General features: G+C 48.7%; 1 protein-coding gene across 5 annotated transcripts in view; it reads left to right on the plus strand.

Moving 5' to 3' along the window:
- FAM120B (family with sequence similarity 120 member B) overlaps window positions 1–15,760 on the plus strand; it is an 88,815-nt gene that overhangs the window by 12,332 nt on the left and 60,723 nt on the right. The window contains exons 2-3 of one of the 5 annotated variants that reach the window (XM_059401472.1): window positions 1–269; window positions 6,641–6,821. The exon at window positions 1–269 is cut by the window's left edge and continues 1,449 nt beyond it. The exons of 1 other annotated variant lie outside the window; for it this stretch is intronic. In XM_059401472.1, the coding sequence (XP_059257455.1) occupies window positions 1–269; window positions 6,641–6,821 (450 nt within the window). Of the gene's footprint in view, window positions 270–6,590; window positions 6,822–15,760 lie in introns of all 5 variants that reach the window. 3 more of the 5 variants (XM_059401473.1, XM_059401475.1, XM_059401474.1) reach the window with 3 other exon arrangements.

A 15,760-nucleotide genomic window follows, 5' to 3' on the forward strand; every position in this document is an offset into this window, starting at 1 on the left:
GTGCGGACCCCGAGCCCAAGCAAGGAGTTCCCATGTGTGCGGACCCCGAGCCCAAGCAAGGAGTTCCCATTTGTATAGATCCTGAATCTAGGCAAGGAGTTCCCATATATGCACACACTGCAATCAAGCAAAAGTTACCTCTAGGGGCAGATCCTGAATTTAAACTGGAAGCATCCATGTGTACAGACCCTGCAATTAAACAAGACCACATGTATATGGAGCCTGAAGTCAAACAAGTAACTATGGTTTCAGACCCTGAAATTTTAAAGGTACGTAGATATGCCTGTCTGAATCTGGGATGTCATGATTGAAAATATACCCGTTGACAGATTGATGGATTTGCCAGTGAATATTTATTGACTTCTTGCATAGTTAAGGCACTGTGGGGGACACAGGGCAGGACCTAGCAGTGTAGTTAGTAGGTAGGACATGTGCATTGGCAGCTCACATTATAAAGTATGCTTCATATTGGTGCCTGCCTATCCTAGAAGAGAGCTCTGGGAATTGGAAGGAGAGTGATGACTGGGGTAAATACAGAGAGATGTTCCTGAAGAGGTAAGAGTGAACCAGACCTTTGTGGGAGCTGGACTAGGTAACAAATAGGTGTTGCCTTGGGGTACGAGGTAGACCAGTAGGCTGGAGTATGGGGTCTTAGGGGAGATATGGGGAGAGAGGTTGGAAAACGTGGAGTGTAGCCAGATTATGAAGACTGTTAACATGCCCCACTAGGAGTTGGGACTTAATTCTCAAAGCAACACAGAGCCCTTGAGGTTTTTATGGTGGGTTACTAGTTATTAACTACATGTGTGAGCTTCTGTGCTAGGTGGGTTACACATATTATCTCTTTTTTTTGTTGTGGTTGGTTGTTTTTGTTTTGTTTTTAAGATTTTACTTATTTATTTGACAGACAGAGATCACAAGTAGGCAGAGAGGCAGGCAGAGAGAGAGGGGGAAGCAGACTCCCCACTGAGCAGAGAGCCCCATGTGGGGCTCGATCCCAGGACCCTGAGATCATGACCTGAGCCGAAGGCAGGGGCTTTAACCCACTAAGCCACCCAGGCGCCCCTACACGTCATCTCATACCCACAAACCTGTGGCCCTGACAGTCTCCGTCTTCCGTCCACTTACACAGACCTGGGAATTCTCTGTCCTGGTCGTTGTAACTCTTCTCTCCTTGGAGCTAGTCAGTCAGTCTCGCCACCGGGTGTAGGCTGCTGCTTTCCTGGATGACTCAGGAATCTCTGACAACTCTTCTGTGTAGACTTTGGCCCCTTCCGATCCATTTACTGTGGTGCATGCAGAAATAAAACCCTTGATTTGGGTTCCATAACTCTTTGAAGAGTAGAAACAGTAGCCTTAAGCAAGCTATGGCCTGCCGTTACCTCGCTACGGCCACTTCTCCAGCTGGTCTGTCGTGGCCCTGCAGGTGCTTTTCTGCCCCCATGCTAGGTAATGCCTGCTAGTCTTTTTTGTCATGGCTGGGGGGGTCATTCACTCAGAGATGGCCCCTGGCCATCCGCCGCTGGGCACCTGCTGTGACATACACCTCGCTGGAACTTCATGCTTGCAACAGTGCTGTGAGGGCGGGGGTCGTGTTTGTTTCTTTTCACTGTGGAGCCCCTTTGGCCTGTCCCACTGTCTTGCAGTAGCTGCTCAGGAAGCCTTGAAGGCTCTATTCCCTTTTTCTTGTACCTGCCTCTCCTTCAGTGATGCTCTCCTCCTTCCCATACAAGTCCATGGTTCTTCTGTCTTGAGAAGTCTCACCTCTTTCTCTGTTGCATGCATTGTAGCAGATAAGCTAACTTGCTAACATAAAAAATTATAGTGAGAAGTAGGATGTGATGTGTCTTTTTTTTTTTTTAAGATTTTATTTATTTATTTGACAGAGAGAGATCACGAGTAGGCAGAGAGACAGGCAGAGAGAGAGGGAAGCAGGCTCCCCGCTGAGCAGAGAGCCCGATGCGGGGCTCGATCCCAGGACCCTGAGATCATGACCTGAGCCGAAGGCAGCGGCCCTATCCAGTGAGCCACCCAGGCGCCCCTGTGATGTGTCTGTTAAGAGAGTTATAGGTGAAAAAGTATGAAGGGGTTAAAATGATCCTACCTGGAAGCATCCTTAAGTGCTTCATAGAAGTAAAGGATGTGTAGAAGTTGGAGGGAGGGCGGGATTAGAACTCCGGGTGGAAGTGTAGTCGGACAGTAGGAAGAAGTACAGGTGGGCGGGGGTGGAGGTGGGGAGGCCAGATCCCAGCGGGGAACTAGAAGTCATCTGAACAGACTCATTACTCAAAGTCGGGAAAATGAACAGAGAAGGGCTAGACCTAACTTTGCTCAAATTCATTTGGTTTTACTATGAGGTTGGCTGCAGGAATGCTGGGTTAATACCGACCATGCAGAGTGGGTTCCCCACTCGTGACCAGAAGGCACTGTCCACATCATTTCACTTAATTGTCCTGATGCTGGACGCACTTGCCTCCATTACCACGTGAGGACACGGGTGTGAAAGGGCTAACTGACACCGTCTGCAGTCACATAGCTCCTACTCGACAGAGCCCGGTCCTCTGACTGACCCGCCGTCTGACTGCCAGTCTGACCCTTCGCGAGACGACATCTGTGTTCCCTGATGACACGTGGAGGACTGAGACCGTCGCCGTCAGTCGTGTGGAGGCGGGAGCACGGAGGAGTTTGTCAGGAAGCCTCCCCCTGCTCCTGGACTTAGGCGTCAGAGGCGGTGCGGGGTGTCGGCCTTGGAGCCCCTGTAGCAGTTGGCCTGAAGGACGGGATGGGGAAAGGCACACAGGCAGAGGAACCGCAGAGCCAAAGTAGAGCACGCAGGCTGCCTCCCTGTCTGGAAGAGGGCCAGTCTGCTGCTTGGCTGGCCCAGAGCTCCTGCGGAACAGGACCTGGCCCCTGCTGGTTCCCAACTCACACGCATTTCCCATTTGTGTATGGTGTGCAAATGTCCTCTCGGCGTGAGCTCTTCACGGACCCTGACTTCCATTCACCATCCCAACACGACCCATCCGTGACCTTTCCTCTTTTACTGGACACCCTGGTCATCTCCCCCATCTCCCCTAGTTTCCAGCAAAGAGAGTTCTGACAGATTGGGTGAGACCACAAAGGGCAGCATGTGTCTTATGAAAGAATTTAGGACTTGGTTTTTATACATGTTGAGGAGGTATTGGATATCTTTAAACAGGAGTGTGATGTGATCAGGGATGTGTTTTTTGAAACATTGGTTATACTTGAGAGAATGCACTGGTGTGGCTGTTGCAGAAACCAAGGTAGAACACAAAAGAGCTAGAATTAGGACAATGGCAAAGGGAAGGAAGAAACATTCAAAAGTCAGTCTTGCTGTGGAGGTAAGGGCCCTCCTGTGTTCTGAGATAGGAGTCCCCGTGACTTAAGGGTGGGGAGGAAAAGTTTGACCCAGAGGGTACCTAGGAAAGACCATCCGATGCTTTGAAAACAGGCCTCAAGTTCCATTACTGGACAGGAGACAGCCATCCAGAAGTCATCTGACTGTACGTGGTCATGGAAACCCTCCAAGGAGAGGGTTGTGTAGGATGGAGCCTTCTGAAAACATCCGCTAAGAGAGGTGGTCCGACCAGGAGGGGAATGAGGATCGCTGACCCCAGGGGAGAAACCCAAGGAGGCAGCTTTTAAGAATGAGAGCAGAAATGGCCAGGACTGCCAAGTGCTGCAGAGTAAAGTGGAAACGGGGCTAGGTGGCTGTTGGGGTTGGCAGTTAGGAGGGGTTCAAGGCCTGAGAGAGCCGTTGTCACACTGGGGCCTGGTGGAGGTCAGATGGCCAGGGTTTTAAGAGAACCTTGGAGGCAAAAGCCAGAGCTGCGGGTGCTTGCTCCTTCAGGAAGTTTGGTGGTGGAAGAGCCTCGGATGGGGAGGAGAGCGGGAAGCCTGCCTGCAGGGGGAGTTGGGCCGCTGTGAAGGGACCGTGTGTTGGCTGCGCTACGGCTCTCCCATTGATTGTGGGCTTCATGATGTCTTTGAAGATAATCGTGTGAAGTTTCTTCAGTTCTCTTTACATTTTTCCTTAAAATTTGTTCACAGCGGAGTCTTCTAGCCCTATCAGATAGGTGACTCCAATTCCAACATGTAAGAATTTCAACCCCACACAGTCTCCTAGAAACTCTTTGGTAGAAGGCTGTAGCGCATGGCTGTTACCCTAGGCACGTACCATGGCCAGAGACCTATGTGGTTGCCATAATGTTGGATACACTGAATTACACTGAATTAAAAATCCTATGTTAGGATTTTTAGATTAGGTGAATATGTTAAGGTTTTTCCATGTGTGGAGTGTTGTCTAGATCTATAGTTAAGGGCAGCGGTAAAAGGTACTTATTAGAAGACTCTGATCTAATTAGTGGATTAAAGTTCTAATTATAGAGAACTTACCTGAAAACCCCTGTATTCCCTCAGATTCTATACACTTGGCAAAATTGAAGATTTCTTGGTAGGGAGAATACGGTTTGTTACAACTTTCTAGATAGATTTGTTAAAATACATCTCTCTTGAAAATGAAAAAGACTCAGATATGGAAGAGGCAATAGGAGAATAAGTCAAGCTATTTTGCCTCAAAAGGATCGTTAAAAACACAACTATAATGTCGGTAGATTCAGTATCAGAAGGAGCACGTAGAGAAAGAAATAGCTCAGTTCCATTGACCTTCCGTTAGAGAATCAAATAACAATCCTTTAAAAAATATTTTTTAACCTTACTTACCTTAAAGTTGCAAGCTTTCTGCTATCCTGATTTCAAGACATTTCAGCAAGGAGAGAGACGTTCAGTAATGTGTGTGGCCTCGTGACAGTGGGGACGCTGGGAACCACGCGCTGTGGGCCAGGCCTCGCGTGCCGGTCTCATTAACTGTCTGCGTTGACGCATTTAACCCTGAGGATAGCTCTGTGAGGTTGGCACTTTCATTAAACCTACTTTATATCTGAAGAACGGAGGAATAGAGTAAGATTCGATTCTACAAAAACAAATCAAAATGACTAGAACTGCTTAAAAGTATGTATAACAAGAATACTGATTCAGAGTTTTCAACATTCCAAGTTGTCCTAACACCACATTTTAGATGCCTTCTGTGGCAGACTGTTTGGATTTGAATTTTGAGTAGTAATCTGGATAAATCACTCCTGTACTAGTGAGAATGTTCTTCACAGGGGCGCCTGGGTGGCTCAGTGGGTTAAGCATCGGACTCTGCTCAGGTCATGATCTCAGGGTCCTGGGATCGAGCCCCACACCAGGCTCTCTGCTCAGCCGGGAGTCTGCTTCCCCCCTCCCCGCCTCTCTGCCTCTCTTCCTGCTTGTGATCGCTCTTTCTGTCAAATAGATTAATAAACTCTAAAAAAAAAGTTCACAGAAAAAATAAAAGCGGTATGTAGATTACTATAGGCCTGTGATCTTAGCTCCTTTCTTTAATTTTTTTAAAGTATTTTATTTCTTTATATGCAAGAGAGTGAGCACAAGCAGGGGAGAGGGGAAGGGAGAAACAGGCTCCCCACCGAGCAGGAAGCCAGACACAGGGCTCTCCCCCAGGACCCTGGGATCATGATCTGAGTCTAAGTCAGAGGCTTAACTGACTCAGCCCCCCAGGCGCCCCTTAGCTCCTTTTTTTTTTTTTTTTAAGATTTTATTTATGTATTTGACAGAGATCACAAGTAGGCAGAGAGAGAGGAGGAAGCAGGCTTCCTGCCGAGCAGGGAACCCGATGTGGGGCTCGATCCCAGGACCCAGGGATCATGACCTGAGCCGAAGGCAGAGGATTTTACCACGGAGCCACCCAGGCGCCCCACAGCTTCATTATGAGGAGAAAGTGGAATGCAGCCCTGTGTCTTGTCACCTACCTTGTGCCCACATTGCTGGTTTATAAGGCAGAAACGGGGTGTGCAGTACCTGTGTTTGCTCAGTAAGGAATTACTGAACAGCTGAGTGACTGTGGTACGGTTTGTGACCCCAGCAAAGTGCAGTTTACTCAGGGAGGTCGGACCAGATAACTACTACAGGACCCGTGTGGGCTGACCCCATTAGGCAAGGGGAGGTGAGTTGCGGTTGGGAGCAGAAGGTGGACCCGAATGAGAGAGGGGCCTATGAGGTGGGAGGGCCCTGAGAGGCGCCTTTCCTGGAGCCCAAGTGCGGATGAAGAAGGTTCGAGTATTCCTGAGGAGCAGAGAAGGTGCTCCCTTGGGGCTGGTTTCTGCGAGGTGGGTTGGTGTCCTGGGAAGAGGACACTGGGGCCTTGAAAGTTAGGGTGAGGGTGCTTTGAGGAGGGCAGTGACGGGGCCTGTTTCTAGGAAGACAGGAGGTCGGGCTGGAGAGCGGGGAGTGGGCTCGGGCCGGTTGGGGTCCGCACAGTGACGCCTCCCGACAGGCGCCAGCAGGCCGGGGGCCGCGGAGTCCGTGCGCGGAGCCCGGCGGGCGGTGGGAGGTCGGGAGGCGTGGTGGACAGCTTGGAGCCTCCAAGGGCCGAGGAGAGGACGCTGGCACGGCTCCGTGCCGTGAGTCCGAGGGACCGCGACCCACTTCCGAGGGCCTAAAAGCACCGGTGTTGGTTTTTCCTTCTGAAGGTCACTGTTTGTGTCCGAGGGGAAAGCAGCTGTGTTTGGATCTTGTGCAGGTGGCTAGAGCGCATCACGTGCAGGCCGAGAGCTACCTGGTGTACAGCATCATGAGCAGCGGCGAGATCGAGTGCGGCAACACGCTGGAGGACGCCCTGGACCAGGCCCTGCCCAGCCAGGCCTTCGTCTACCGCCCGGTGCGGCAGCGCGTCTACGCCCTCCTGCTGGGCGACGGCAGAGGTGAGCCGCCGGCTCCGCGGGCCGAGACACACCGGATCGAGCCGAACGCGTTCTCGTCAGAACAGAGATAAATGAAAGGGTTTTTGTGTCTCTGCAAAATCTGTAATTGAGAAGCGCACTCGCATCTGTGGCACGTTCAGGGTCATCGCCGTGCGACAGCTCTGTCCGATTAGCAGACCGCTGAGCAGTATTCATTAGAGGAGCGCATTGTTTTTATAAAATGTTGTAGTTTTAGTCCATAAAAGGATTTGTGTTTTCTGGAAAAACACCTTGTTCTCCTGCAGGAGTGTGGGGTATGTTTATTATGAGAAGACCATGTCTACTTATTTTTCTTCCAAATGTGATTTTCATAAAATAATTCCATAAAATCTAGTACATCATATTTTAAAGTATAAGCAAAGTTTTCCTTTAGAGTGTTTTTAACACTTTTTTTTTTTAAAGATTTTATTTATTTGTCAGAGAGAGAGAGCGAGCGAGCACAGGCAGACAGAGAGGCAGACAGAGGCAGAGGGAGAAGCAGGCTCCCTGCCGAGCAAGGAGCCCGATGCGGGACTCGATCCCAGGATGCTGGGATCACGACCCGAGCCGAAGGCAGCTGCTTAACCCACTGAGCCACCCAGGTGTCCCTCCTTTAGAGTGTTTTTATTTAGGTTTTTCTCCTCTATATTTTCCTTGTGCGGCAACAGCAAGAGAGTGGGAGAGGACTGCCGGTGGCCAGAGCAGGAGAGCTAGGGGGCCTCCCTCACAGTTTGGAAAATCCTCTGTTTTTGGAAGAGTTGGGGGGCACGGGGGTAGAGAACGGCTCTTCATAGTAAAGACGAGTGATGCTTCACACGTGTAGTTACCTCTGAGGTGAGGTCCTGTTCCCCTGTGACAGGCGTCCAGGGGCTCTGGCCTCACTTGGCAGCGTTAGATGAGAAACGGGGCTGTGCACACCGTGATTGGGACCGGAGGCAGAAGCAGTAAGATCCCACTGAAACCGTGTCTGTGGTCCTTTTGCCTAAACTCCATTCTTTACAGACGTATTAATGTCCTGCTGTTGTTCCAGGAAGTAAGCCTTCACATAGCCTGTGGGTCGGGACAGTCTGACCCAGGTGCTGTCCTTGTCCTTGGTCTGTTGCTGTGGAGCAGCGAGGCTCTCTGGACCCAGCTGCCATCAGAGTCTTAGCACCTACTGCCTTGTCCCACGCATGCTGTCCCAGTGCAGGGGCTTCTGTGCCCTGAGGAAGGCGTGAGCAAGACATTGACACTAACTGAACAACAGAAACCAAAGAACCTATGTATGGAATAAACTTTGGGACCAGATAGTACTTAAATAATTTTTTCTATTTCTTTTTCTTACGTGATTTCTTCTCCATATTCTTTCTTAACTGCAAGTGATTTTGCATTGATTGTCATGATTAAAAAAAAGATAACCATGAAAAAAATTTTACATTGTAGAGGATTTGCTGGGAGTTTTTATTTTTTATTTTTTAATTTTTTTTTAAAAGGTCTTTATTTCTTTGAGAGAAAGAGAGTGAGAGAGAGCATGAGTGGGGCAGGGGACAGGGAGAGACAGGTCCCCCGCTGAGCAGGGAGCCTGATGCAGGTCTGGGTCCCAGGACCCCGGGAACATGACCTGAGCCACGGGCAGACGCTTCACTGACTAAGCCCCCGGCCCCCCTCATTAGTGCGGTTCTATTAACTACATTACAGACGTTCATCAGTTTCATCATCTGTTATACGTTCACTCATTTATTTATTTCTGTGTGTGTGTCTGGTTTCGTGGATTCTGTTCGATGTCAGGACGCAGAATCCGTCCACCCGCATGAAGGAGCTCTCTCATGCTGTCCCTTTGTGTCCTGCCCTCTGGCTCTGTCCCCTGTTCACCACTGGTTCGTCCTTAATCTCTGTATCTTGGTTTTTGCAAGAATGTTGCATCAATGTTTGGTCATGTCAAGAATGTCACCTACGTGTAATCTTTTGAGATTATGCATATGTTTTAAATATTGTAATATGATTCTTACTTTTCCTTTAAACCAGGGGCTGGCGAACTTCTGTGAAGGGCCAGATGATAATACATATTACAGACTTGGAGGGGCACCTGTAGTCTGTGTGACAAGTACACTCTGCTACTGCGCTGTAGACACGAGTGTCACAGGAGCGTAGCTGTGTCTCCATAAAGCTTAATCTACTTTTTCCTTGTGGCAAAATTTGAATTTTATATAGTCTTCCTTTATCACAAAGTACTCTTCTTTTGATAATTTTCTAATCTAAAGTAATGTGAGCTTATTATAGTTTTCAGACTGTATAAAAACAAGCAAATCAGATTTGGCCCATTGACTGTCATTTTCCAACCATTATATTAAACAGTCACTTGCCTTTTAGAGCAGTTTACAAATGAGAAGTCTCTTAAGTGCATCATTTCTGGTGCTTTCCATTTCTTTGTGTAGCTCCAAATGTCCTTTGGTATCAGCTTTCTTCATTTAGAGAACTTGCTTTTACACTTCTTTTGGTGCTCATTTTATTTCCTAATTTTTTCCCCTGAAAATATCTTTATTTCAGAAGTATAGTTTTGCTGTATATATAATTTTAGGTATTTTGTTGTTGTTCAGCACTGCAAGGATGTTGTGTTATCTCCAGCTCGCATCGGCTGCCGTGTGGTGACTGAGGTCATCCCCACTGTTGTTCCTCATCTGTAACAAGTGTGTTTCCCTCCGGTTGTCCGTAAGGTCTCTCTCTGCACTGGTTTCCAGCAGTTTGTTGAGGCCGAGCTTTGGAGTGATACACCCTGTTTATTCTGCTTGGGATTCCTGAGCTTTTTAGACCAAAGAGTGTATATTTCCTACCAAATCTGAAGGAAAGTGAATTCTGTTCCATCGAACATTGTCTCCTGGCTGTTGTTTTCCTCCTCACTCTGGGCCTCCCCTTCCGGCCTGGTTCACTGCCCGTGGTGCCCATCACACACCCGGGCTTGCCCTCCAGCCTCCTTTCTCGGTGCTTCTGTGTGACTGAGTCCTGCTGCGCTTGCTTCAGGTTCGCTGAGCCTTCCTTCTGCGACACCTGTTCTGCTGTTAGCCCGTCCCGGGCGATGTCTCAGTCTTCACCCCCTGCGCCCCCATGCTCAGCTTTGCCTTTCAATCCTTAAATTTGGGGCGCCTGGGTGGCTCAGTCATGAAGTGTCTGCCTTCGGCTCAGGTCATGATCCCAGGGTCCTGGGACCGAGCCCCGCATCGGGCTCCCTGCTCGGTGAGGAGCCTGCTTCTCCCTCTGCCCCTCCCCGTGCTTGTGTTCCTTCTCTCACTGTGTCTCTCTCTGTCAAATAAATAAAATCTTTTAAAAAATAAATAAATTCTTAAATTTATGCAGTACCTGTTTTCAAGACCTTGTCCACTAATTCCATCAGCTCCCTCTCTTCTGGGCCTGTGCCTGTTAATTGACTTCATCCTCATAAGGGGGCATGTGTTTCTGCTTATTCTCAAACGCACTGTGTTTTGATCGCAGCCTGGAAGATTCTGGATCTGTGAAGGGTATTGTGTTCTGTCAGGCAGTAAATTTACCTGATCCTTTCAGGGATTGCCTTAAGCTTTCTTAGGCTGGGTCTGTGGGGACTCTCACTCTGGAGCTGGAATGGCCCTGCTCCTGGGGCTTGGCCTTCCTGGGCTGTCTGTCACCTGAGTGTTAGGTGTCTAATGAGGGTCTCTGCACATTGGCTGGTAGGACTCTGATATTGTGGAGCTCTGTAGGGTCCACTGGTTACATGGCGGGGCAGATCTGTCGTCTTGTCCAGCCTCCCTGCGTTTTGCTCTGGACACGTTAGAGCTCAATTCTCAACGAGGTCCTCAGGGTCACCTCTTCAGATTTTGGAAGCTCCTTTCTGCGCAGTGCCTGCTCTGGTGTTCTGTGCTCCAGTCCCTTGGCTGTCACACAGTCCTGAGCTGCAGATTCTGCTTGTCTCAGAGACTTTCTTGTTCTGGTTGGACGCTCTTTCCCTAGGCTGCAGTCCGAGCAGTGCCTCTGTCCAGCTCAGGAATGCGGTGGTGCAGAAATGTGTCCGGAAATGGAGGTGTCAGTCAGAGGACTGGTCCGGCAGGTCTGCCCCCGTCTCTGCCACCCCCCACCTACTCTGCCCCTGCTCCAACCCCTGCCCACTGCCACCCCCACCGTGTGGAAGGCCCTTACACCACGTTTAGCCTTTTTACGCGCAGATGGTCTCATTCACTTGCATTGCTCTAGAAACTCTATCCGTGTTGACAAATACAACTTTTGTTTTTCTGGCTCAGGCCAGTCTTCTGATTAATTCTGTTTGTCCCTTCTTCTGAACGTAAAAAACACCCCAGACTAACTTCCTCATCAGAAGTCCGTCCTCTGAAAGAAGCGTGTGCTTTTCCTTCTAAGCTCCTCTCGGTTTATGAGCTTGTTTGCCTGATGTCCTTGTCCCCACTGGCTGTCGGCTGAGCTCGCAGAAGCTGTTCAGGTGGCATCAGCAGATTCTTGAGTTTATGTTTAGAATATTAGCCTTTCAGGAGTGTTTTCATTTCGCACAGCTTTCCTCGGGAAAGGGTGATGGTAATGGTTGAGTTGCAGATGGCAGGAGCACGAGCTCAGCAGCTTTCTCTGCGCCCAGCCTGATGGACAAGTGGGAGCCACTTGTTTAAAGTGAGGTGTTTTTGGAACCAAAGGCATTTTTAACTCCGCAGGTGTAGACCCTGAGCCCTAGACCCAGCCTCTGACACCTGCACAGCTGTAGACCCTGGGGGTCTGAGCCGGAAGGTGCGGGCACCGGACAGATCCCTCATTGTGGCCACACGTTGGAGAGCGCGTCCGGTGATGTGGGGGTGCTGGTGACACTCCTGCCGGCGTTTTGTCAGAGGAGTGTGCGCTGCTTCGGTGGCCGCGTCGTGTTCCGGCCCCGGGAGGGAGCATCGCGCAGTCATCACCGTGACTTTACGGCACTTCTTCCTTCAGATTCCAGCTCCGTCTCCTTGTGAGAGTCTTCGCTTACTGTGTCACCGCGAAGCCTTGTGTATTTTAGGAAACAGAAAAGAACTGGAAAGATGCCAAAGGCAGAGCCTGTCCTGCTCCCTTCCTTCAGGTCGTTAGCAGAGCTGGGGAAGAGCCGCCTGCTCGCTCACTGACACCCTGGGAAGCCCACCCGGCAGGAGGAGGCTGGTGGCCTCAGCACGGGCAGTCCAGGCGTGCGGTGCCTTCACAGAGCGCCTACAGGCCAGCAGCTCATTACCGTCTGAGGTCTGTCTGTGCAAAAAAGTACGTGTGGGGAATTTTTTAACTTTTTTCAGGACTCAGGCCATATATAAATACAGATTAAACCAGCCTTATATTCCAGAACTACAAGGACAAATATTTTTCTTTAAAAGCCTGAGGGGTGGTTTATTAAACTTAAAAATTGAGCGATTGTAATCAACGAATTCTCCTCACTCTCCCCTCGCCTGCTGTTGCCCCCAACGTCTGCCCACAGGCCCTCCCTGCCCCTGCAGGCCAAGTGAGAGTGGTCAGCGAAAGCTAGCTGGAGCTTCCGTGGGGGACGGGTTGCGAGAGTGGACCATTGCACAGCTTTGCTCCAGGCAAAATATCTTCGTTACATACAGACGATCGTAGAGTGTGCATCGATGTTTCTGTTGTTTGGGAATAGCAGGAGACCAAGTTTGATCATGTCGTTTTCCCATTTTCTATATAAAACATTACAGCTTGGGGCACCTGGGTGGCTCAGTGGTTAAGCCTCTGCCTTCGGCTCAGGTCATGATCCCAGGGTCCTGGGACTGAGCCCCGAGTCGGGCTCTCTGCTCACCGGGGAGCCTGCTTCCTCCTCTCTCTCTGCCTGTCTCTCGACCTACTTGTGATCTCTCTGTCAAATAAATAAAGTCTTAAAAAAATATATTACGGCTTGAAGGGAGTTAAACTAGCAAGGTCTTCTCTCAACTTCTTTATCCCTTTGAACACAGAGCCGAGCAAATTGAAAGTTTGAGTGAGAAAATCGACTTTTGTTTTTTTTGGAATTGCCAAACTCAAGTTTCCTCTTCTCTTTCTTGATTTTTAGGCATTTAAGAAGATTATTTCATTCTAATTCAGATTAACCAAATTGTTGTAAACATTTCTGCTATAGTTTCAAAGTGCATACCAGGCTAAAACCTTTGAAATTTTGTCTTTCCTATTTAGGCAGTTTTATTTATTTATTTTTAAATTTTTAATGGAGGTAAGTTGATATAAAGTACTGTATTCATTTCAGGTGGACAACGTGGCGACCCGACATTTGTATAAATTACGAGGCACTCAGCACATGGAGTCTGGTCGCTGTCGGTCACCGAATACACTTTTTCCAGGGTTGTTGATGCGTTCTCTATGCTGTGACTTCATCTCCATGCCTGGTGGTTTTATGACTGGAAGTCTGTGCCTCTTAATCTCCTTCCCTGTTTTCACCCATCATCTCACCCCCTTTGCCTCGGGCAGCCACCACGTTCTTCTCTGTATTTAGGAGTATGTTTCTGTTTGTTCATTTGTTTTGTAGATTCCACATACAAGTGAAATGATTTGGTATTTGTTTTTGTCTGGCTTATTTCGCTTAGCGTGAGACCTTCTGGATCCATCCATGCTGCCCAAAATTTCATTGTTTTTTAGGGCTGACTGATACTCTTCTGTGTGTGTGTGTGTGTGTGTGTGTGTGTTGCATGCACCAGCTCTTTGTCTGTCCATTAGTCACTGGACACTTGGGCTCTTGCTGTATCTTGGCTGTTACAAATAATGCTGCAGCAAACATAGGGGTTCATAGGGGTTCATAGATCTTTTCAAATTTGTGTTTTCATTTTCTTCGGGTAAATGCCCAGAAATGAAATTACTGTATCACATGGTAGTTCTACTTGTAATTTTGGGAGGACGCTCCGTGCTGTTCTCCAGAGTGGCCACACCAGCTTGCATTCCCACCAACACTGCACAAGGTCTCCCCTTTCTCTGAGTCCTCACAAACACCTGTTGTTTCCTGTGTTGTTAATTTTAGCCGTTCTGACAGTGCGAGGGAGATCTCACTGTGGTTTTGATTTCATTTCTCTGATGATGAGTGGTGTTGGACATCTTTTCATGTGTCTGTTGGCCATCTGGATGTCTTCTCTAGAGAAATGTCTCTTCAGGTTCTCTGCCCATTTTTTAATCAGATTGTTTGGTTTTTTGATGTTGAGTTATAGAAGTTCTTTATATACTTTGGATACTAACCCTTATTGGATATGTGATTTGCAAATTTCTTCCATTCACTAGGTTACCTTTTGGTTATAGTGATGATTTTCTTTGCTGGGCAGAAGCTTTTTAATTATTTATTTAAAGATTTATTCATTTATTTATTTGAGAGAGAGAGTAAGAGAGAGCACAGGCGGGGGTGGGCAGAGGGAGAAGCAGTCTCCCCGCTGAGCAGGGAGCCCAGTGCAGGGCTTGATCCTGGGACCCTGGGATCACGACCTGAGCTGAAGGTAGACGTTTTAATCAACTGAGCCACCCAGGTGCCCTAGGGCAGAAGCTTTTTAGTTTGTTGAAGTCCCAATAGTTTATTTTTGCTTTTTTGCCTTTGCTTTTGTTGCCTCAGGAGATGAATCCAAAAACAATATTGCTCAGACCAAGTATCCAGGAGTTCATTGCCCCTTGTTTTCTTTGAGGAATTTTATAGAAAAACCTTTGAAATTATGTGGTATCCCAGAGAATCGGCTAACCTCTAGCATTTTTCAGCAATATCTGTTTATTTTAAGAGGATCTCGGGTAACACTTTGCTCCTGGCTCTGGGTTTTGAAGGACTGGGAAGTTTGTGTCTGTAGGAGGGATAATTTGGATTAAAAGTGAAAATGCGGGATGCCTGGGTGGCTCAGTTGGTTAAGCAGCTGCCTTCAGTTCAGGTCATGATCCCAGCGTCCTGGGATCGAGTCCCACATCAGGCTCCTTGCTCAGGAGGGAGCCTGCTTCTCCCTCTGCCTCTACCTACCATTCTGTCTGCCTGTGCTCGCTCTTCTCCCCCCCCCCCCCCCCCCCCCCCGATAAATAAATAAAAAATCTTAAAAAAAAAAAAAAGTGAAAATGCTGCTGCATGAATATTTAGGTTTGGATAAGTCATCATATAATGCTTATTCCTTGTAAATGCTGACACATTTTCTAGCCACTGTATGCTGCCCTCTTACTCTCCTGTGGGAGAGGAAGGAGGGAAGGCACCCTGACGGAGCTCCTGTTGCCCGGCAGCTCACTAGGGTGAGGGCAGGGCGCAAGAGAACCTGCAGACGCTGCCTAGTGACCGCTCACCTCTACCCGCCCTGCCCCTCCTGAGAAAGCACTGTCTGTATCGCTGTCATTTCCTGCGTCCTTGCCGTAGTTTCAGATAGAATTTCATTCAAGGAGTAACAGTTCCGATCAGCAGGTCTGTTGGACCTTGCATCCTCTGGCTGGTCCATTTCTAATGTGGTAAGGGTTATGGGTTTTCCTGTTCACGCCTCTGTCAGTAGCCGTTAGGTACTGCCTTTTAAGCAGCCGGCGCACTCTTGGTCTGTGGCTGCGTGGCGTGGTCACTGAGACTCATTGGAATTAAGTCATTCACCTGAAAAGCAAAAGCTTTTGTTCTTTTGTTAATTAGGAGAAACTGTAGTTAATATGGACTTAATCCTCACTGGTCTAAATTATGAAGAAAAGAAGGAATCTGCTGTCTGTGGTGATGTAAACTTGGAGAAGTAGGACGCTGGAGTCCATGCTGCCCTTCGGCCTGGTTTGTGCAGATCTGGGGTGTGTGGAGCCTGGTGAGCTGGTTTTCGAGGGCGGCTCTTTCTTCCTGGGTTGTAGCGGAGTAGCTGACCGGTGTGTGGCATTTCCCAAAACTGACTTCTCCAGGTAGATTCCCTAGTAAGTGTCCAGTAAATGATGGCCGTGCCTTCTTCCTGCGTTCTTCAACGTTAAAGCTCTGAGAGGGCGACCCCAAACCC

This window comes from Mustela nigripes, chromosome 5 (genome assembly GCF_022355385.1).
Source record: "Mustela nigripes isolate SB6536 chromosome 5, MUSNIG.SB6536, whole genome shotgun sequence".
NCBI lineage: Eukaryota > Metazoa > Chordata > Mammalia > Carnivora > Mustelidae > Mustela > Mustela nigripes.